Raw genomic sequence first — 24,827 nt, 5'->3', positions numbered from 1 at the left:
TTGTGTATCTCAAATGTGGTACTGGTTATGACTGCATATATCTCTCAAAGCTCATCAAACTGTATACCTAGAAAAGCGAAGTTTGCTGTGATAAAATTATACATCAATGAGGTTAACAGCAGGAAATGAAGAACATTCTTAAAAATTTCATTTAATGAACAGGGAGCAGAGTATTAAACCAAACAGCTGGGGATGAGACATTCGTACTCAAGTTGCTGGAGGTGACATGGTCTAGACTGTGACTACAGGATGGGTACCCCTAGTAGGGGTAAAAGTTTAGGAGGAGAAGTGGAGGAAAAGATCTCTGTAGGTTAGATCAAAGATCCGGGAGTTTTAGGCACTACATGGGTAATGTAAGCTGAAGTGAAAGAAACTGAGAACAGTGTAGCAAGAGCTATATTTTCAGTGAATTAAGAGAGGTAACTCAGAAAACAGCAACAAAGATGAATGAACAGAATAACAAGAAGAAAGGGGCGCCTGGGTGGCTTGGTGGTTGAGCATCTGCCTTTGGCTCATGTCATGATCCTGGGGTCTTGGGATCGAGTTCTGCTATCAGGCTCCCTGCAGGGAGCCAGCTTCTCCCTCTGCCTATGTCTCTGCCTCTCTGTCTCTCATGAATAAACAAATAATTTTTAAAAACCAAAAAAAAAAACAAGGAGAAAAAGGGGGGAAATGAGAAAGTGGCATAATGTTCCAGCTATGCTGAGGAACCCAGGCATGAAGGCAGCAAAAGAAGAGCTACAGGATCTATCCAAGGCATATTTTTTTTTCACGGCGTATATTTCACAAGATAGGGACAAAAAGGAAGACAACTACGTTTGGACCATGCTCTACCATAAATATATCCTCAGAGACTACCAAACTATTTAGGGATATATCCCTATAATCATTTCCTAGGACTGCCATAACAAAGTTACACAAACTAGGGGGTTCCAAACAACAGAAATTTATTTTCTCACAGTCCTGGAGGCTAGAAGTCTGAGATCAAAGTGTTGGCGGGGCCATGTACCATCGAAAGACTCTAAAGAGAATCCTTTCCTTACCTCTTCCACCCTCTGGTAGCCCCAGACATTCCTTGGCTGCCTCTGTCTTGATAAGGCTGACTTCTTCCTGTGTGTGTCTCTCTCTACGCATCCTATTTTCCTCTAACGACAGCAGTCATATTGGATTAAGGGCCTACTGTACTCCAGTATGATCTCACCTAAGTTATATCTGCAATCACCCTTTTTCAAATAAGGACATATTCTAAAGTACTGGGAAATACGACTTCAACACATCTTATGCCACACAATTCAGTCCATTGCAATCCCCCTTTCACTTAAGAGTCCCAGAGTGCTATGAATTTTCTAGTCAAGGCTTCTTTTCATTCCTTTCCCTTCATGACAGCAAACTTCCTTTCTCCATATCTTGCATCAAATGAATAATCACTGCAATTTAGGGGAAATTGAAGGTACCAGAAGAAACTGATACCCAAGATCTTAGATAATCAACCTTAAATATTTAACCATTATAAATGAGGCTACATTTTTCCTCCAACAAACATATAAGCCTCTTTCCTATCTGCTCATAATTTTTCCATTTCTTCTAAATTTATGAGTATACTCTAGATCAATGGTTCTCAAAGAGTGGACCAAAGATCCTTGGCAGTCACAGACACTCTTTCAGGAAATCTATATGGGGCTCCCTTTTCTATGTAAGTCCAGATTTTCTTCACATATTGTGATGTATCCCAAAAGACTAAATGCAGAAGCAGATAGGAGAATCTAATTGTGATGGTTAATTTTATGTGTCAACTTGGCTGAGCCACCAGGTGGCCACATATTTGGGAAAATATTGTTCCATGTGTCTGTGTGTCTAGATTAACATTTGATTAACATTCGATCCACAGACTAAGTAAAGGAGATTGCCCTTTCCACTGTGGATTAAGCCTCATCCAAATGAATGGAACAAAAGGCTGAGCAAAACAGAATTTACTCTCTCTGCCTGATGGTCTTAAAGCTGGCATCCAGGTCTTCTCCTGCCTTTAGGCTTGGATTCAGAGTAGAACTTAAACCATCAGTTCTCCTGGTTTTCAGGCCTTTGGATTCAGACTACAACTATACCATCAGCTCTCCTGGGTCTCCAGGTTGCAGATCTTAGAAATCTCAGCTATCACAAGAGCAAATTTCTTATTTTGTGTGTGTGTTGTATGTGTGTGTGTGTGTGTGTGTGTGTGTGTATATGTATGTATAAATCTCCTACTGGTTCTGTTTTTCTGGAGAACCCTAATACGTTGTCTTTATTACACCTGACATTAAAGAGATATGAAAAAATGTAGAACAATGCCACTTTTCAACTAACTTTTCTGTCTTGGAAAATATTTTTCATTTTTAAATATATTACTTATGCTACTATATAACATGTTTGTTGGGGTTTTTTTTTAAGATTTTATTCATTTGGGATCTCTGGGTGGCGCAGCGGTTTGGCACCTGCCTTTGGCCCAGGGCGCGATCCTGGAGACCTGGGATCCACGTCGGGCTCCCGGTGCATGGAGCCTGCTTCTCCCTCTGCCTGTGTCTCTGCCTCTCTCTCTCTCTGTGTGACTATCATAAAATTTAAAAAAATAAAAATAAATTTAAAAAAAAGATTTTATTCATTTATTCATGAGAAACACAGAGAGAAAGAGAAAGAGAGAGAGAAAGAAAGAAAGAGGCAGAGACATAGGCAGAGGAAGAAGCAGGCTCCATGCAGGGAGCCTGACTCGGGACTCGATCTCAGAACTCCAGGATCACACCCTGAGCTAAAGGAACACGGCAACCACTGAGCCACCCAGGCGTCCCGGATATGTTATTTTAAAAATATCTTTAAATGTTTTAATTTATAGTAAACTAAATATCAATAGAAATAATTCATACAAACAAAAGATGCTTAAAATAGTTTTGAAGAATGTAAAGGAGTCCTGAGACAAAAAAGAAATTGAAATGCTATTCTATATAATTAAAACTATCAAAGATCTAATAGAAAAATGGAAAATTCACCTCTTACCATTCTTCACAGCTAAATCAGAATTTCTCATGCTATTTATGAAAAGAAAAATAGTTTGCCAGTTACACAAGACATACCTGATCATTCCTAGACCCCCACCAAGCTGTTTTTTCCACAAAGACCACATTAGTATCAGAAATCTGTGTTCCACTATTGCCTTGATATGATGACTCTTGCCATACATGATGTGTCAATGGGACAACCTGAAAATCAAAAGCAGATTTTTTTTTTAAGATTTATTTATTCATGAGAAGCTGAGACACAGGCAGAAGGAGAAGCAGACTCCCTGCAGGGAGACTGATATGGGACTCAATCCCGAGACCCTGGGACCATGACCTGAGCCAAAGGCAGACACTCAACCACTGAGCCACCCAGGTACCCTCGCTTGACTTTTTAAGATGATTTGTTGAAGCCAGTGGGTTAGATCTGGGAGGGAGGGTCAGGGGAGTGTGGACTTTGGTTTAACCCTTCCTGAGCCAGAGGCAGATGCTCAACCACTGAGCCATGGAGGTGCCCTGTAAAGCAGATTTAAATACAATAGTAACACAATCGCTGCTACTAAACAATAAGTAAAATCTAAACTTTAACTTATATTTCTCTGTTTATAAAGCACTTTCCTACATACATATATATGTATATAAAACATTTCAACTCCACAACCACTATCCAAATTACTACCTTCACTTAAAAAAAAAAAAAAAACGGGTGCCTGGGTGGCTCAGTAGGTTAAGCACCTGATTCTTCATTTCAGCTCAGGTCATGACCTCAGGGTTTTGAGATCGAGTCCAGTGTCAGGCTCTGTGCTCTGCATGGAGTCTATATAGGATTCTTTCTCTCTCTCTCTCTCTCTCTCCCTCTCATTGTCCCTGCTCTCCTCCTTGCTCTCATGTGTGCAAGCGCCCACTCCCGTTCTCTCCAAAAGAAACAATGAATCTTTAAAAAAAATAAAAATAAAAAAATAGTCTTAAGGTTACTCTAGAGTCTTAAGGTTAGAACTCAACATATTTTCCAATAAACCATGGCAGATCCTTAACCTCCTATATCCCTACCAGTAAAAGAAGCAAGCAGAAACAAGCAAGTTATTTTAAAATCTTATTTTTTGAGACATCTAAGAAATTAGCCTTAAAAATAGGGACTAAAATCAACCCAGTGGAGGCAGTGGGTACAAACATCAGGCTTTTTGTGAAATCAGAGCAGGGCTCCCTTAACCTGTGAAAGGAGGCAATAAAAGCTGTGACTGCAGCTCAAGGCTGAAACATTGCAAATAGAAAAGATCCAAGGCAATCAAACAAAAATGACCTATGTCAAGTAACCCACTGGTTCAGGGACTGGTTCCTGAGATTTCCTCCAATATCCCTGGACAAAAAAAAAAACAGTTTCAATATAAGAACTCTTTTTTAAAAAGCAGCCACTAGGGGCAAGGTAAAGACAACCACAAAAACACCAGATAGAGAAGGGTGCACCATAAGACAAAACAAAAAAACACTCCTGCTACAAATGATTACAAACTATATTTTTTAAAAACTTTACAATGAGTACCTCAGATCCTCAAAGAAATAAATACACAATGTCCATAAAAAGGGAAGAAGTTATAAAGTAAAATAGGCAGTTATGAATGTCAAGGAAGATGAATGCTAACAAAATATTAATAACCACAAATGTGAATGAGCCTCTGAAGGAAACTCAAGGTCATCAGATTTTTTCCAGAATTAAAACAGATACTACACTAACAATACAAAAAAAATTTTTTACAGAATGCTTACAACAATGTGTTTTTGTTAAGACCAGCTTATTTAAAATCTACTCAATAACTATAGAGATTTCTAAGATATCAACTCTTCCAAAAGGATTTCTCTATAGGTAGAGTACCATGGTGCACACCCATCTTGCTTCAGTGGCGATTTTTAAGGGACAAAGAATAAAAAATAAAACTGTTTTTGCAAATGCGTTCTGGCCATTTGAAATTCCTAAATCTGTAACAATACAGCCAATGTTCTGGCACAGTTAATCTTTGTGCCCTCCAGGAAAGAAGAATGCCAACATGAATGTTCAAAATGGCTATTCACTGCAGCGAAATAATGCAGGTTGTGGAGCATGGGGGTCTTGCCTTAAAGAGCTGTTCTGTTCCAGAACAGCTTATAAAAAGAGAGTTCAATTCATTAGGATATTTGTAGGAAACTAATGATACGTTGAGAAACTAGCACATTGAGAACTAACCCAATGTGTGAGAAAATGAACTCTCCTCTCACTTTTATCAGTTTAAAGAAAACCTAAAATTAAAACTAAATGTTAAAAGTTCTTATTAAAAAAATCCATTCCCCAGGACTTCCTTTTTTTTAAGGTTTTATTTATTTATTCATGAGGGACAGAGAGAGAGAGAGAGAGAGAGAGGCAGAGATATAGGCAAAGGGAGAAGCAGGCTCCCCACAAGAAGCCCAATGCAGAATTCGATCCCAGGACCCCAGGATCATGACTTGAGCAAAAGACAGACACTCAACCACTGAGTCACCAGGCACCCCAAAACTTCCTATTTTTATCACCCATCTGTTTAGACATCATTGAGAAAACTAATTTCTATTACATCCTCATAAATTTGATCAACTTTCCCACTATTGCCTCTGAATATAACCCAGTATTTGAAGGATTCTTTAAGATTTTATTTATTTGACACAGAGTTTCGGAAAGAGGGAGAGGGAGAGAACAAACACACAAAGGGGGAATAGAAGGCAGAAGGAGAACCAGGCTCCCCGCTGTGCAGGGAGCCCAGTGAAGGGCTTGATCTGAGCCAAGCCCTTAAATGACTGAGCATGGAGGCACCCCTCTTGAAGAAGTTTTAAGATGAATGCTTCAAAACTATGCAAGTGTCATGAACTCTTCATATGAGATTAAATGTCTTTGGTATAAAGTAAAAGTTTGAAAGAGTCTTTCCCTAATTTTGTAATATTAAAAGTTAGTAGTCTTCCAAATATGTACTGTCCATGAGAGAAACACTTTAGATCTACGGACACACATAGGCTGAAAGTAAAAGGATGGAAAAGGATATTCCATGCTAATAAAAGAGCACAGGAATAGCTGTACCAAGTTCAGACAAAACAGATTTTAAATCAAAAATTGTTATGAGACAAAGGACACGATAAAATCTTAAAAGGGTCAAATCACCAAGAAGACATAACAATTACAAGTATTTATGCACCCAACCTCAGAGCTCCCAAATCAATGAGGCAAATTTTTAAAGACTTTGGAGGAGAAACACAGAGCAACATAGTATATTAAAAGACTTCAATACCTCACTTTCAATAATGGATAAAACCACCATACCAAAGAACAATAAGGAAATAGAGGAACTGAACAACAATACAGACCAACTGGACCTAACACATATCTATGTACATTAACACTCCACCTAAAAACAGCATAATATACATTTTTTTCAAGTATATATGGACCATTCTTTAGAATAGAACATGTTAGCTACAAAATGAGTCTTAACAAGCTCAAAAAGACTGAAATACACAGTGTCTTTCTCAACCACAGTGGAATGAAACTAGAAATCAACGGCACAGAAAAAAAACTGGAAATTTCCACAAATATATATAAATTAAACACTACACTCTTTTAAAAACCAATAGGTCAAACAAGAAGTTACAAGGGAAAATTAAAAAAAACTTTGACATAAATAAATATGAAGACACAAAATGCCAGAACTTATAGGATGCAACAAAGCAATGCTAAAGGAAATTTACAACTGTAAATTTACAGCTGTAAGGCATACATTTAAACAAAAGGATGATCTCAAATCAACAACCTAACTTAAACCTCAAGGAACTAGAGGAACAACAAACTAAACCTAAAACAAGCAGAAGGAAAGAAATAATAAACACTGAAGCACACATAAAATACTGAACAGAGGAAAAAAATAATTAATGAAACTAAAAGTTAAGGTTTTTTTAAAGATCAAAAAAATTAGCAAACTCTTAGCTGGACTAAGAAAAAAAAAAGACTCAAAATAATAAAACTAGACACAAAAAAGGAAAAATTATAAACAATGGCCCAGAAATAAGGATTATAAGAGAACAGTACAAAAAAACTGTACACAAATAAACTGGACAAACAAAAAAGAAATACATAAATTCCTGGAAACACATACTGAATCATGAAAGAAGAGAAAATCTGAACAAACCTGAAACAAGGAGATTAAATCAGTAATCACAAACCTCCCAACAGGGAAAAGCCAAAGACCAGATGGCTTCACTGCCATTTGTTTATCAAACATTTTAAAAAGAATGAACACCAAACTTCCTAAAACATTTCCAAAAAACTGAAGAGGAACACTTCTTGACTCATTTTGAGGCTAGCATTGCCATGATATGAGACAACGACAAAGACACTGGAAACCAGAAAACTAACACCAATATTTTCAATGAACACAGAAGCAAAAATCTTCAACAAAATTAATACTAGCACACAGAATGCACAGCACGTTAAAAAATTATATGCCATAATCAAGCAGATTTTAAACCTAGAACACAAGGATGGTTCGACATATAAAAAATCAGTGTAATACCTCCTAGTAACAGAATTAAGGATAAACCAAGATGATTATCTCAAGTGATACAGAAAAAGCATTTGACAATGGTCATCACCCTTTCATAGTAAAAACATTCAACAAACTAGGAAAAGAAGAAAACTACCTCAACATAATAAGAACCATATATGCAAAAGCCACAGTAAACAGCATATTCAATAGTGAAAGATTGGAAGTGTTTCCTCTAAGATCAGGAACAAAATAATGCTAGAGATTCAAACTAGAACATTTTGCAAGAAAAGGAAATACAAGGCAACCAAACTGGAAAGAAAACTGCAAAATATCTCAGTTGCAGATGATACGATCTTCAATATAAAAAAACTCCAAAGAGGGATCCCTGGGTGGCGCAGTGGTTCGGCGCCTGCCTTTGGTCCAGGGCCCGATCCTGGAGACCCGGGATCGAGTCCCACGTCGGGCTCCCGGTGCATGGGGCCTGCTTCTCCCTCTGCCTGTGTCTTTGCCTCTCTCTCTCTCTCTGTGTGTGACTATCATAAATAAATAAATAAAAAATTAAAAAAAAAAAAAGATTTAAAAAACTCCAAAGAACTAAAAAATCGTAAAAAGAAGAAAGAAGAAAGAAAAGAGAAGAAAAAAAGAGAAGAGAAGAGAAGAGAAGAGAAGAGAAGAGAAGAGAAGAGAAAAGAAAAGAAAAGAAAAGAAAAGAAAAGAAAAGAAAAGAAAAGAAGAAAAGGGATGCCTGGGTGGCTAAGCAGTTAAGTGCCTGCCTTCGGCCCAGGGCGTGATTCTGGAGTCCCCGGATGGAGTCCCACATTGGGCTCCCTGCATGCAGCCTGCTTCTTCCTTTGCCTGTGCCTCTGCCTCTCTCTCTCTCTCTCTCTCTCTCTCTCTCTCATGAATAAATAAAAAATCTTAAAAAGAAAAAAAAAAAACCTCCAAAGACTACGGTGCCTGGGTGGCTCAGTAGTTGAGGGTCTGCCTTTTTGCTCAGGTTGTGATCCCAAGGTTCCTGGGATGGAGTCCCACATCAGGCTCCCCTCAGGAAGCCTGCTTCTCCCTCTGCCTATGTCTCTGCCTCTCTTCCTCTCTGTGTCTCTCATGATTAAATAAATCTTAAGAAAAAAAAAGCTCCAAAGATTATACACACATATGTGCGCACACAAACTGTTAGAATAAGTGAATTCAGCAAAGTAGCAGACTAGATACAAAGTCAACACACAAATACCAATTGCATTTCTATACACAGTAAACAATGTGAAAAGAAATTACAAAAACAATTCCACTTAAAATAGCATCAAAAAGAATCAAATATTTAGGAAGGAACCAAAAAGGTGAAAAACTTACACAATGAAAACTAGTTTACCCAAAACCACATACAAAAAGTAACCAAAAATGGATCAAAACCCTAAATGAAAGACCTAAAACAATATAACTCTTACAAGACAACATGGAAAAAAAGCTTCATGACACTGATTGGCAATCCAAATTGGTGTTATTTTCTGGTATAACACCAATGGTACATGTTAACAGAAGAAAAACAAACTGGACTTCGTGAAAATTTAAAAAAAATAATTGTGCATCAAAAGACACTATCATAGTACACAGTAAAAAGACAACCCACAGAATGGGAGAAAAAAATTGCAAGGTATATATCTGATAAAAGAGTCATAGCCAGAATATATGATAACTATTACAACTCAATAATAAAAAGTAAAATAACCCAATTAAAAAATGGGCAAAGGGGATCCCTGGGTGGTGCAGCGGTTTGGCGCCTGCCTTTGGCCCAGGGCGCGATCCTGGAGACCCGGGATCGAATCCCACGTCAGGCTCCCGGTGCATGGAGTCTGCTTCTCCCTCTGCCTGTGTCTCTGCCTCTCTCTTTCTCTCTCTCTCTCTCTCTCTCTCTCTCTCTCTCTCTGTGTGTGTGACTATCATAAATTAAAAAAAAAAAAAATGGGCAAAGGATCTGAATACACTTTACCAAAGAAAATGTACAAATAGCCAATAATCACATGAAAAGATGCTCAACATCACTAAACATTAGGGAAGTGCAAATCAAAACTACAATGAGATAACATCTCACACCCGTTAGGGTAGCCACTATAAAATAAAAAAAAAATAAATAAATTAAAAAAAAAAATCCAAGGGCAGCCCCAGTGGCCCAGCAGTTTAGTGCCACCTTCAGCCCAGGGCATGATCCTGGAGACCCAGGTTTGAGTCCCATGTCAGGCTCCCTGCGTGGAGCCTGCTTCTCCCTCTGCCTGTGTTTCTGCCACTCTCTCTCTCTGTGTCTCTCGTGAATAAATAAATAAAATCTTAAAACAAAACAAAACAATCACTGTTAAGGATGTGGTGACATTCAAATTCTTTTTTTTTTAAACTTTCTTTTTTTAAAGAATTTTATTTTTTATTTTAATTTATTTATGATAGTCACAGAGAGAGAGAGAGAGAGGCAGAGACACAGGCAGAGGGAGAAGCAGGCTCCATGCACCGGGAGCCCGATGTGGGATTCGATCCCGGATCTCCAGGATCGCGCCCTGGGCCAAAGGCAGGCGCCAAACCGCTGGGCCACCCAGGGATCCCCGACATTCAAATTCTTAAGCACTGCTGATGGAATACAAAAGGTAAAGCCACTGTGGAAAACAGCATGGTAGTTCCTCAAAAAATTAAAAAAAAAAAAAAATTACCATAGGATCCAGCAATTCCACTTCTGGGTATATACCCAAAAGAACTAACAGCAGGGTCCTAAAGAAATATTCGTACACCCATGTTCACAGCAGCATATTCACAATAAATAAAAATCTTTTAAAAAAATGCTAAGTGAAATAAGCCAGTCACAAAATGACTCACACTGTGAGAGTCCACTTAAATGAGGTACCTAAAGTAATCAAATTCAAAGAAACATGAAACAGAATGGTGGATGCCATAGGCTGGGATGAGGAAGAATGGGAAGTTGTGTTTAACAGGCACAAAGTTTCAGTTTTGCAAGATAAAAAGAACTCTGAAAATTGGTTGTACAACAACGTTAACACAGTTTTAACATTATTGAATCCCACACTTAAAAATAGTTAAGATTGGGATGCCTGGGTGGCTCAGCAGTTGAGCGTTTGCCTTTGGCTCAGGGTGTGATCCCAGAGTCCCAGGACTGATCCTGCATCGGGCGTCCTGCATGAAGCCTGTTTCTCCCTCTCCCTCTGCCTATGCCTCTGTCTGTCTGTCTGTCTCTCTCTCTCACATGAATAAATAAATAAAATCTTAAAAAAAAATGGGTAAGATGAAGGGCATCTGGATGGCTCAGTCAGTTAAGCATCTGCCTTTTAGCTCAGGTCATGATCTCAGAGTCCTGGGATTGAGCCCCATTGGGCTCCCTGCTCAGCAGGGAGTCTGCTTCTCCTTCTCCTTTGCTCTTCCCCCCTGCTCATGCCCGCTCTCTCTCAAATACTTAACCTAAAAAAATGGTTAAGATAGTAAATTTTATATATGTGTTTTGTTACAATTAACTTAAAAAAATTAAGCCCCAGATAAATTAAACAGAAGATTTGTTGATCACAAACCAGTTTAGGAAATACTAAAGGAAGTTCTTCAGGATAAAAGCAAGTGACACCATGAGTAATTCAAATTTATGGAAAACATCAAAAAGCCAATTAAAGCAATTTTGCAGGTAATTGCAAAAGACAATATAACTGCATATTTCTTCTCTTTTTTTTCCTTTCATTGATTTAAAAAGCAACTGTATGAAACAATATATATGTAATTGTATCGTTGGGTCTATAACAGAAATATATTTGATAATGACAGCACAGAGGAGATAATAAGAGTCACAATGGAGTAAGAAAATTACACCACATACTACCTCAAAAAAAGGGAAGAAATGAAAAGTATAAGATAGGGAAAATAAAAAGGTCAATAAAACAATCTCTACAAATATATAATTGTTATTCTCCATTCTGCCAGATTCTTCAAAAAAACCTAAGATTTTATAAAGTTTTAACTAAAACAATGCATTGTTGAGTATGTAACATATATTGACCTGTGCCTAACATTAATAGCATTAAAAAGGGGAGAGGGGATGGATTTATATGGGCATAAAGTTTCTCTATATGACACTGCACTAACTCCTAATAAATCTGAAGCAGATTCTGATAAGTTAATATGTGTATTCTAAGCCCTAATAATAACAAGAATTATAATTTTATAAATCAGAATAAAATGGTATGAGAAAATAATCTACTTAATACAAAAGGTGGCAATGTAAGCACTAAAGGCATAAAAGAGACATGAGACATATAGAAAATAAAGTGTTAAATGGAAATGAATCCAAACATATCAATAACACTAACTATGAATGAACTAAATAATCCAATCAAAGGCATATGTTGTGCTAGACTGCATGAAAAAAAAAAGATTTTGGGCGGCCCTGGTGGCTCAGTGGTTTGGCGCCGCCTTCGGCCCAGGGCGTGACCCTGGAGACCTGGGATCCAGTCCCATGTCAGGCTCCCAGCATGGTGCCTGCTTCTCCCTCTGCCTGTGTCTCTGCTTCTCTCTTTCTGTGTCTCTCATGAACAAATAAATAAAATCTTAAAAAAAAAAAAAAAAGATTCAACTGTATGCTCTTTATAGGGGACACACTTTAGGCCCAAAAAGACAAACAGGTTGAAAATTAAAGGACAGGGCAGCCCGGGTGGCTCAGCGGTTTAGCGCCGCCTTCAGCCCAGGGCATGATCCTGGAGACTTGGAACTGAGTCCTGGGTCGGACTCCCTCCCTGTGTCTGCCTCTCTCTCTGTCCCTCATGAATAAATAAATAAATAATCTTTTAAAAAAAATTAAAGGACAGATAAAAAAGATTTACTATGCAAACAATCCTAAAAGAGGTAGAGTGGCTACAGTAATATCAATATGAAACATATTAAAACATAATAATAAAATACCTAAGAATAAATCTAACCAAGAAGGTAAAAGACTTGGTACTCTGAAAATTATAAAACACTGATGAAAGAAATTGAAGACAAGAGGGACGCCTAGGTGGCTCAGCAGTTGAGTGTCTTGCCTTTGGCCCAGGGCATGATCCTGGGGTTTTGGGATTGAGTTCCACATCGGGCTCCCTGCATGGAACCTGCTTGGTCCTCTGCCTGTGTCTCTGACAAATAAACAAAATCGAAAAGAAGAAAGAGAAAGAGAAAGAGAAAGAGAAAGAGAAAGAGAAAGAGAAAGAGAAAGAGAAAGAGAAAGAGAAGAGAAGGAAGGAGAGAGAGAGAGAGAGAAAGGAAGGAAGGAAGAAAGGAAGGAAGGAAGGAAGGAAGGAAGGAAGGAAGGAAGGAAGGAAGGAAGGAAAGGAAGGAAAGAAAGGAAAGAAAAAAAAGAAAGAAAAAGAAAAAGAAAGAAAGAGAAAGAGAGAGAAAGAAAGAAAAAGAAAAAGAAGAAAAAGAAAAAGAAAAAAGAAACGAAAAGAAAAAGAGGAAAGGAAAGGAAAGGAAAGGAAAGGAAAGAAAAGAAAAGAAAAGAAAAGAAAAGAAAAGAAAAGAAAAGAAAAGATAAATTGAAGACAACATAAGTGGAAAGATATTCCATGTTCATGGATTCTAAGAACCAATATTGTTAAAATGTCCATAATCCCTAAAGCAATCTACGGATTTAATCCAATCCCTATCAAAATACCAGCAACATTTTTCACAGAACTAAAATAAATAATCTTTTTTTTAAGATTTTATTTATTTATTTATGAGAGACAGAGAGAGAGAGAGAGATGGAGAGAGAGAGAGGCAGAGACACAAGCAGAGAGAGAAGCAGGCTCCATGCAGGGAGCCTGATGTGGGACTCGATCCCAGGACTCCAGGATCACAACCCGGGCCAATGGCAGACACTAAACATCAAGCTGAGCCACCCAGGGATCCCCTGAAATAAATAATCCTAAAATTTGTATGGAACCACAAAAGACCCCTAATAACCAAAGTAACTTGAAAAAAAGAAAACCTGGAGGTATCAGAATCCCAGACTTCAAGATATACTGGCAAAGCTACAATAATCAAAACAGTATGGTACTGGCACCAAAAAATACACATAGATCAAGGGAAAAAAAGAGAACGCCCAGAAATAATATTAATAATATAAATTGAGGGGATCCCTGGGTGGCTCAGTGGTTTGGCGCCTGATCTTTACCGGGATCTAGTCCCACATCAGGCTCCCGGCATGGAGCCTGCTTCTCCCTCCTCCTGTGTTTCTGCCTCTCTCTCTCTCTCTCTCTCTCTATCATAAATAAATAAATAAATAAATAAATAAATAAATAAATAAATAAATCTTTTTTTTTTAAAATAACATAAATTGATTATATGATCAATTAATGTTTGACAAAAGAGGTAAGAATATGTAATGAGAAGATGACAGTCTCTTTAACAAACGGAAACAGTGTTGGAAAAACTGGAGAGTTATGCAAAAGAATGAAACTGGACCACTTTCTTACCCCAAATACAAAAATAAACTCAATATGGATTAATGACCCAAATCCAAAAATCCATAAAAATCCTACAAGAGAGCACACATAGTAATTTCTCTGACATCAGCCATAACGACATCCTTCTAGATATATCACTTGAGGCAAGGAAGACAAACTATTAACTACAAACTATTTAGCACTACATCAAAATAAAAAGCTTCTGCACAGCAAAGGAAACAACAAAACTAAATGACAACCCACTGAATGGGAAAAGTTAGTACACAATATATATTTTTAAAAAAAGAGTACACACACACACACACACAAATAGTACACAACACCAAAAACAACCAAATAACCCAATTAAAAAATGAGCAGAAGACATGAACAGACATTTCTCCAAAAAAAGACATCACATGGTCAACAGATACAAGAAAAGTTCCTCAACATCACTCATCATCAGAAAAATGCAAATCAAAACTACAATGAGGAGCACCTGGGTGGCTCAGTAAATTAGGAGTCTCTTGATTTTGCCTCAAGTCATGATCTCAGGGTCATGAGATCAGCCCGCATTGCTTAAGATTCTCTCTCCCTCTGTCCCTGTTCCTTCACCCACTGAGAGCACACACACAAGTCTTTCCTGCTCTCCCCACCCTCTCTCTCTCAAATCAAAACAAAACAAAAAAGCCTACAGTTAGATATCACCTCCTACCTGTCAAATGGCTAAAATCAAAAACAGAAACAAATGCTGGCGAAGGTGTGGGAGAAAAAGAAGTCCTCATGCACTGCTACTGGGAATGCAGACTGGTGCTGTCTCTGTGGAAAACAGTATGCAGCCTTCTCAAAAAATTAAAAATTGAGGGCAGCCTGGGTGGCTCAGCGGTTTAGTGCCACCTTCAGCCCAGGGTGTGATCCTGGAGACCCGGGATCGAGTCCCGCATCAGGCTCCCTGCGTGAAGCCTGCTTCTCCCTCTGCCTGTGTATCTGCCTCTCTCTCTCTCTCTCTGTGTCTCTCATGAATAAATAAATAAAATCTCTTAAAAAAAATTTTTTTAAATAGAGCTACTATATGATCCAGTAATTCCACTACTGGGTATTTACCCAAAGAATATGAGAACATTAATTCAAAATGATAATATGCACCCCTATGTTTATTGCAGCATTAGTTACAATAGCCAAATTATGGAAACAGCCCAAGTGTCCATGGGTAGATGAATGGATAAAGAAAATGTAGTGTATTTATACACATACACACACAAGAGAATATTACTCAGCCATAAAAGAGGAGGAAATCTTGCCACATGCAGTAACATGAATGGATCTAGAGAATATAATGCTAAGTGAAATAAGTCAGTCAAAGACAATTAACCATATGAATTTGCTCATATGTGGAATTTAAAAAGAAACCAAGAAACAGACTCTTAACTACAGAGAACTAAATGATGGTTACCAGAGGGGAGGTGGGAAGGAATGGGTGAAATAAGTGAAGGAGATTAAGAGTATATTAATCATGAGCACTTAGTCATGTACAGAATTGTTAAATCACTATATTGTGCACCTGAACTAATGTAATGTTAGTATAGTGGAATTGAAACTGAAAAATATTTTTTTAAAAAACATTAAAACAACAAAAAAAATTACTCAAGATAAACAGGAACATTTCATAATGACAAAAGTCAGAATACAAAACTCCCTATGCACCTAACATCAGAGCCCCCAGTAAAAACTGAAAGTAATGAAGGGAGAAATAGACAATTCAATAATAAATAGACTCTAAAAAAATAAAAATAAAAAAAATAAATAAATAGACTCTAATACTCCAATTTCAAAAAAGTAGATGGATATTCTGTGAATGATTCTCGAACATTAAAAAACAGGAAAAAATCAATCACCTTCCTATATACCAGTAATGAACACCTGGAATCTGAAATTTACATTAGCACCCTCCAAATTAAAATACTCATGTATACATTTAACCAAATAGGTATAAAATCTATATGATGGAAATTATAAAACTCTGATGAAATAAATCAAAAAGGTATTAATTACCATGCTCATGGTTTGGAAGACTCAATAATGCCAACATGTCAATTCCTCCCAACATGATGTATAGATTCAACAAAATTGCAATCACAATCAAGTAATAATATAATTATTACATATATTATTATATGTCCTGTTATTATATGTCTTGCAAAGTCTATAAATGCTTAAGCAGCTTCTAAAAGTATAAGAGAATATGGTGTTTGTTTATAAAATAATTTTCTGTTGTGTTTTAAAAAGATATATCATTTACTTTCAAGAGATTCTAAGCAAATTATGTTGTGGGTATTGACAAACTGATTTAAGGTTTATAAGGAAAGGCAAAAGACCCAGAACAGCCAACACAAAATTAAAGAAGACAAAGTGGGAGGGCTGATACTACCTCACTTCATAAATTACTATAAAGCTACAGCAATCAAGACAGTGTAGTATTGGCAAAAGAACAAATAGATCACTGTAACAGAACAAAGCCCAGAAATGTTCCACATAGAGTCAACTAATCTTTGATGGAGGAACAAAAGGCAATATAATGGAGCAAAGACAGTCTTTTTAACAAATGACGCTAGAACTAAACATCCACAAGCAAAAAATTGAATTTAGACACTAATTTTACATGCTTCACAAAATTTAACTCAAAATTGATCACAGATGTAAGTGCAAATGTGAAATTATAAAAACTATAAAACTCCTAGAAAATAATACAGGAGAAAACCTAGATGACCTTGAGTATGATGAACAATTTTTAGGTACAACACCAAAGGCAAAATCCTTGAAAGAAGTAATTGATAAATTGGATTCATCAAAATTAAAAACTCAGGATCCCTGGGTGGCTCAGCGGTTTAGCGCCTGCCTTTGGCCCAGGGCGTGATCCCAGAGTCACGGGATCGAGTCCCACGTCGGGCTCCGTGCATGGAGCCTGCTTCCCCCTCTGCCAGTGTCTCTGCCTCTCTCTCCTCTCTCTGTGACTATCATGAATAAATAAATAAATCTTTAAAAAAAAAAAAATTAAAAACTCTGTTCTGTGAAAGACAATGTCAAAAGAATAAAAAGATAAGCCACAGACTGGAAGAAAATATCTGTAAAAGACATATCTGATAAAGGATTATTAACCAAAATACACAACCCTTAAAACTCAGTGATTTGTTTTGAAAACAAAAAACAAACAACCCAATTAGAAAATGGTCAACAGATCTCTACAGATACTTCACCAAAAGAAATACACATCTGGAAAACAGAACATGAGAAGATGCTCAACATCATATTATCATTAGGGACCTGCAAATTAAAATAATGAGATCATTACTACACACCTAGTAGAATGGCCAAAATCCAAAATACTGACACCACCAAATGCTGCTCAGAGTACAGAAGTACTCTGAGTAACAGAAACTCTTATTCATTACTAAATGATGATGGGAATGCAAAATGGTACAGTCACTTTAGAAAAATTTGGCAGTTTCTTACAAAATTAAACATACTCTTAGCATACAATCTAGCATTCCCTTAATTAAGGAAAAGCCTAATCCAGAACAAGGCCTTCAAACTCTGTTCAATTGTATGAAGGTTGAGAGAGGTGAGGATACTGCAGAAAAGTCTGAGACTAGCAGAGGTTGGTTCATGAGATTAAGGAAAAAAGTTGTCCCTATAACAAAAGTGTAAGGTGAAGCAGCAAGTTCTGATGTAGAAGCTGCAGCAAGTTAACCAGAAGACCTAGCTAAGATAATTAAGGAAGGGAGCTACATTAAACAACAGATTTCCAATGTAGACAAAACAGCCTTATGTTAGAAAAAGATGGCATCTAGGACTTTCATTGCTAGAAAGAAGTCAACACTTGGCGTCAAAGCTTCAAAGGACAGGGACGCCTGGGTGGCTCAGCGGTTGAGTCGCTGCCTTTGGCTCAGGATGTGATCCTGGAGTCCCGCATCAGGCTCTTGCATGGAGCCTGCATCTCCTCCCTCTGCCTATGTCTCTGCCTCTTTGTCTCTCATGAATAAATAAAACCTTTAAAAAAAAAAAAAAAAAAGCTTCAAAGGACAGGTTGACTCTTGTTAGGGGCTAATGCAGCCGGTGACTTTAAATTGAAACCAATGTTCATTTATCATTTTGAAAATCTTAGGGCCTTTAAGAATTATGCTAAATCTACACTGCTTGGACTCTATAAGTAGAACTGAAAAGCCTGGACAACAGTATCTTTTACAATAGGGTTTAATAAATATTTTAAGCCCACTGTTGACACCTACTGCTAAGGAAAAAAAAATTCTTTCAAAATATTACCACTCATTGACATTGCACCTACTCACCAAGACCTTTAATGAAGATGTACAAGATTAATGTTGTTTTCATGCCTACTAATACAACGTCCATTCTGCAGCCCATGGATCAATGAGTCATTTGGACTGTCAAGTCTTGTTATTGAAGAAACACATTTCATAAAGCTATAGCTGCCATAGATAGAGATTCCTCTGATGAATCCGGGAAAATTAAATTGAAAACCTTCTGGCAAAGATTCATCATTCTAAATATTAAGAATAGGCATGATTCACAGGAAGAGGTAAATTATCAACATTAAAAGGTTTGAAAGAAATAGATTCCAACTCTCATGCATGATTCTCAGGGTTCAATACCAGTGGAAGAAGTAACTGCAAATGTGACATAAATAGTAAGAGGACTAAAATTAGAAGTAGAGCCTAAAGAAAGATATGACCAAATTGCTAGAATCTCATGATAAACTTTAATGAAGAGTTGATTCCCATGAACAAGCAAAGAAAATGGTTGGGTTTTTTTTAATGATTTTATTTATTTATTTATGAAAGACACACACACACACAGAGAGACAGAGAGGCAGATACATAGGTAGAGAGAGAAGCAGGCTCCTCACAGGGAGCCCAATGCAGGATTCAACCCTGGGACCCTGGATCACACCCTGAGCCAAAGGCAGCCACCCAGGTGTCCCAAGAAAATGGTTTCTTGAGATGGAAACTACCAGGTGTCCCAAGAAAATGGTTTCTTGAGATGGAAACTACTCTTTGTGAAGATGCTGTGATGACTATTGGAATGACAATATAGGATTTAAAATATTACATAACCTAAAAATAAAATAAAATAAAAATATTATATAATCTTGTAATGGCAAGGGTGTGAGAGGCAGTGGCAAGGTTTGAGAGAACTGACCTCGGGATTTTTTTTTTTTTTAAGATTTTATTTATTTATTCATGAGAGACAGAGAGAGAGAGAGAGAGAGAGAGAGAAGCAGAGACTTAGGTAGAGGGAGAAGCAGGCTCCATGCAGGGAGCCTGACATGGGACTCGATCCCAGGTCTCCATGATCACGCCCTGTGCTGAAGGCGGCGCTAAACCGCTGAGCCAGCCACCCGGGTTGCCCTGACCTCGGTTTTGAAAGAAATTCTACTGTGGAAGAGCACCTGGGCAGCTCAGTTGGCTAAGCATCCACCTCTTGATTTTGGCCCAGGTCATGATTTCAGGGTCGTGAGATCAAACCCTGCCATCAGGTTCCATGTTCAGCAGGGAGTCTACCTGAGGTTCTGTCTCCCACTTTCCCTCTGCTCCTCCCCCCTTCTCTCTATTCCCCCCCCCTTCTAAATAATCTCTAAAGAAATAAATCTCTAAAGAAAAAAAAGTTCTACTGTGGGTAAAATGCTATGAAATAGCGTCACATGTTACAGAGAAATTGTTCATGAAACCAAGAGTTAATGTGGCAAACTTCATTTTTGTCATTTTTAAGAAATTGCCACAGCCACATCAGCCTTCAGCAAACACAACCCTGATCAGTCAACAATCATCAACATCATGGCAAAACTCTCTACCAGCAAAGATTACAACTTGCTAAAAGCTCAGATGATGGTTTGCATTTAGCAATTATGTAATTAAGGTATGTACATTGTTGTTTTAGACAATGCACACATAACAGACTACAGTATAATGTAAACATAATTTTTATGTGCACTGAGCAAACAAAAAGTTCCTTTCACTTGCTTTGCTGCAATATTCATTTTATTATAATGGTCTGGAACCGAATCCACAATATCTCCAAAGTATGCCTACACTGTGCTCAATTTTTCTGCTCAAATTTTCTGTGAATCTAAACAATGAAGTCTGTTATAAAAATAACAAAAACAAGAGTTCTGGCCCAGCATGCAAAGGGTTAGAAAGTCATCACTTCCGTAACAAACAAGGACAACAGTGACAAGGCTCAACAAATTGAAAACCAACAACTCTTACTGCCATTAGGGAACTGAAATGAAGGGCAAACCACAGTCCTAAATATGGGAGAAACAGAGAAGCCGATATGGAGAATTACAATTTATTGGAGCCAAATCCAAGGAGTAGATACCCCCACATGGCAAACAGTACTAGTGTAGAAAAACCTAAATTGTTACTGACAACTTGCTAGAGGTTCAGGGTGAACAACCTGAGATTCAAAACCCATGAGTTTTACTCCAGGATCTGTACCAGGTTCCCATAGTTAAAAATCAAAGAAAAATCTCCTGCTTCTGACAGGGGCAGGGGATAAGTACCCATTCTGAAATGTACTCAGAGCATTCTGTTCTTAATAAGACCTGCCCTCAAAAAAACTATTTTACCAGAGCCTACCCCACTTGGGTTTTGCCAGAGACTAGGAGACCTAGGGGAAGGAAAGTAATTAATTTCAGCTTCTTCTAGCCTTCAACAAGGGCATAAAGAAATACCCAACTCCAGCCCCCTTTTAGCTTTCCTGTCTCACTTCAGAGAAAGACAATGAAAACCTCAGTAAAAATCACAGTCCAGGGCGGGGGCCGGGGGGGACCCTGAAACCTAATAATAGGCCTACAGAACACTTCCTTCCCCACCTCACACACATTTTCCTGCATCAATAGGGCTCCTAATAATAATAGGGGAATATAACTGAAAGTACATCTCAGGCCTTATTTAAGAATAAATTCTAGGATGCCTGGGTGGCTCAGGTCATGATCTCAGGGTCCTAGCATTGAGCCCCACATCAGGCTCCCTGCTTAGCAGAGAGTCTACTGCTCTCTCTCCCTCTGACACTCTTCCCCACTTGTACTCTCTCTCCATCTCAAATAAATAAATAAAACCTAAAAAAAAAAAAAAAAAAAAAAAGAATAAATCCTTAGAGAAACCCAAAGATGACAGAGGAGACAAAAACAAGGTCACCAAAGGAAATTTTAGCCCAGGACACGTAAAGCTACACCAAAAAGTAAACACAACCCCACTCTAGCCAGGCAAATATAAAACTTCACACTACAGGCTTAGATATTTCAGTTCGTATTCAGATATCGTATTCACTTAGTAAATATGTGACTTTGAAAAAAAATTAAAAGACATATTAAAAGACAAAAACAGTTTGATGGGACAGAGCAGGCATCAGAACTTGACTCGGATATGGCAGAGATGTTGAAATTTCAGTTTGGGAGGATAAAACAGTTCTGGAGATGGATGATGGCAATGGTTACACAACAAATGTGTAATACCACTTAAGAATGGTTAAAATGGTAAATTTTATGTTATGTATATTTTACCACAATAAATAAAAAAAGTCAAGGAGAAAAGGAGAAATGAGCTATCAAACTGTAAAAAGACATGGAGGAAACTTAAATGCATAAGTGAAAGAAGTCATTCTGAAAAGGCTACATACTGTTTGATTCTAACTACGTGTACAATACTGTAATAATGGATATATGACATTATACATTGTCAAAATCCATAGGATGTATCAAGAGTGAACCTTAACATAAACTATGGACTTTAATTAAAAATAATGTATCAGGGGCAGCCCGGGTGGCTCAGCGGTTTAGCACCGCCTTTAGCCCAAGGTGTGATCCTGGAGACCCGGATCGGGTCCCACGTCGGGCTCCCTGCATGGGCCTGCTTCTGCCTGTATCTCTGCCTCTCTCTCTGCGTTTCTCATGAATAAATAAAATGTTAAATACTAATAATGTATCAGTACTGGCTTACTAATTGTCACAAACCCACAATAGTGCAAGATGTTAATAATAGAAAAAATGGAGAGGGGTAATGTATAGGAATTCTGTACTTTCTGCTTAATTTTTCTGTAACAAAACTGCTCCCAAATAGTCTACTTTAAAAAAAGGATAGCCATCTTGCCAATAGACTAACAAGCAACTATAAGATGTGAATGCTCCCATAAACAAACTAGATCTACAAATAAAATAGAACATTTCCCGCCCAGAGCCCAGAATATGCATTCCTCTCTAGCATCCATGGAACATTCTCCAGGATAGACTATATGTTAGGCCATAAAACAAGCCTTGAAATTTTTAAATAATTCAAAATACAAAAAGTTTATTCTCCAAATAAAATAAAGGCAGAAATCAGTAACAGAAGGAAATTGGGTAAATTCACAAATGGGAGGAAATTAAGCAACAAACTCTTAAATAACCGACGGGTCAAAAAAAGAAATCACAACAAGAATTTTCAAATATTTTGAGATGGTAACAAAAATACTACATACTAAAACTATGGATTGAAGCCAACGCAGTGCTTACAGGGAAATTTATAGCTACAAATGTGTACATTACAAATATAACAAAGATCTCAAGTAAAAGTCTACCCATGCAACATAAACTAAAAAAAAAGGAAACTAAACCCAAAGAAAACAAAAGGAAGAAAATAAGACTAAAACAGAAATAAATGAAATAGAGAACAGTGAAAAATCAACGAAACTAAAGATTAGATCTTTGAAAATATCACCAAAATTAAAAATCCTTTAGCCAGGGATCCCTGGGTGGCGCAGTGGTTTGGCGCCTGCCTTTGGCCCAGGGCGCGATCTTGGAGACCCAGGATCGAATCCCACGTCAGGCTCCCGGTGCATGGAGCCTGCTTCTCCCTCTGCCTGTGTCTCTGCCTCTCTCTCTATCTCTCTGTGACTATCATAAATAAATAAAAATTTTAAAAAAAAAATTAAAAAAAAAAAATCCTTTAGCCAGACTTGCCAAGAAAAAATGACAGTACTCATTTTACTTTAAATCAGAAATTAAAGAGGGAACTTCATTACCAATCTTATAGAAATACGAATAGCAACTTAAAAAAAAAAAAAAAGAAAAATACGAATAGCTATAAGGAAATACTGTGAAAAACCATATGTTAAAGTTGATAACCTGGAAGAAATGAAAACACAAATTACTGAAAACTCAAGAAGAAACAGAAAGGGGCATCTGGGGTGGCTCTGTTAGTTAAGCATCTGCCTTCGGCTTAGATCATGTTCCCAGGGTCCTGAGATCAATCCTGTACGGCTTTTCCCTTTCCCTCTGCCCCCTGCCCCCACTCATGCTCTCATTCTTTGACTCTCTCTCTTAAATAAAATAAATAAAAAATATTTTAAAAAAGAAGGACAGAGTGGCCAACGGCCTGCAGAGCAACATGCCTAAGTTTTACTGTGACTACTGTGACACATACCTCACCCATGACTCTCCATCTGTGAGAAAGACACACTGCAGTGGTAGGAAACACAAAGAGAATGTGAAAGACTACTATCAGAAATGGATGGAAGAGTAGGCTCAGAGCCTGATAGACAAAACAACCGCTGCATTTCATCAAGGAAAGATTATCTCCTACTCCATTCTCTGCTCCTCCTCCTGCAGGGGCAATGATCCCACCTCCCCCCAGTCTCCCAGGTCCTCCTCGCCCTGGTATGATGCCAGCTCCCCCCTCCCATGATGCCAATGATGGGCCCTCCTCCTCTTGGGATGATGCCAGTGGGACCTGCTCCTGGAATGAGGCCACCTATGGGAGGCCACATGCCAATGATGCCTGGGCCCCCAATGATGAGACCTCCTGCTCATCCTATGATGGTGCCCACTTGGCCAAGAATGACTCGACCAGACAGATAAGTAGAGACAGGAAGCTCTTTATATTCATTTTATATTACTTGTTCTACTTCACCAGAAGATCATGGTGCTGTGACTCTGGGTGTTTTCTAACAGCGTAAGGAAGACTTGCTTCCCCTTCCTATCAAAGAATAGTTTTTGCAGGGGAGTAGTGGGACAAACAAACAACAACAAAAAAGGCAATTTTCATTTGTATTGCGAAATGTGAAAATAAAATTGTCAACTGTTTTAGTTAAAAAAATAATAAAAATTAAAAAAAAATAGAAGAAATAGACCATCAGAAAAGACATATAGCAAGGAAAGAGAATCAATTAGTAACTAAAATATCCCCCCCCCCAAAAAAAAATAAAGTATTTTCCCAAAAGAAAAGCCCAGACTTATATGGTATAGTCTACCAAAGAGTCAAAAAATTCTTAATGCCAATCCTTCATAAACAGAAGGAACAGTTTTTTGTTTTGTTTTGTTTTGTTTTACTTATAACTGCAGAACATTTTAATTCTAAAGAGCTTTTTTTTTTTTAAAGGTATTTTTTATTTATTTATGATAGTCACAGAGAGAGAGAGAGAGAGGCAGAGACAGAAGCAGGCTCCATGCACCAGGAGCCCAACGTGGGACTCGATCCCAGGTCTCCAGGATCGCGCCCTGGGCCAAAGGCAGGCGCTAAACCGCTGCGCCACCCTGGGATCCCCCTGCGCCACCCCGGGATCCCCTCTAAAGAGCTTTAATACACGAAAAGCCCCATAGTTTCCAAATGCCCCTCAAAGAGGGAATGAATTATCAGGCCCATCAGAGCTGGGGAAAAATTTTTTAAAGGGGGTGGAGGGATGAAGGCTGACAACCATTCTCTTTCAAAAAGATAAACACTGCATCCTCAGATAACCACTCAGAATGTTACTTGATATGAATAGTCAAGAGGGTAATA

The 24,827-nt window shown here is 37.9% G+C and overlaps 1 protein-coding gene across 1 annotated transcript in view; it reads right to left on the bottom strand.

Annotated features, from left to right (window-relative positions):
- ALMS1 (ALMS1 centrosome and basal body associated protein) overlaps positions 1–24,827 on the bottom strand; it is a 223,335-nt gene that overhangs the window by 185,562 nt on the left and 12,946 nt on the right. The window contains exon 2 of the mRNA XM_072766940.1: positions 3,102–3,227. Within this exon, the coding sequence (XP_072623041.1) occupies positions 3,102–3,227 (126 nt within the window). The remainder of the gene's footprint in view (positions 1–3,101; positions 3,228–24,827) is intronic.

This window comes from Vulpes vulpes, chromosome 8, assembly GCF_048418805.1.
Source record: "Vulpes vulpes isolate BD-2025 chromosome 8, VulVul3, whole genome shotgun sequence".
NCBI classification, from domain to species: Eukaryota; Metazoa; Chordata; class Mammalia; order Carnivora; family Canidae; genus Vulpes; species Vulpes vulpes.
The sequence above is the reverse complement of the archived record's forward strand: the minus strand, read 5'-3'. Positions and strand labels throughout refer to the sequence as shown.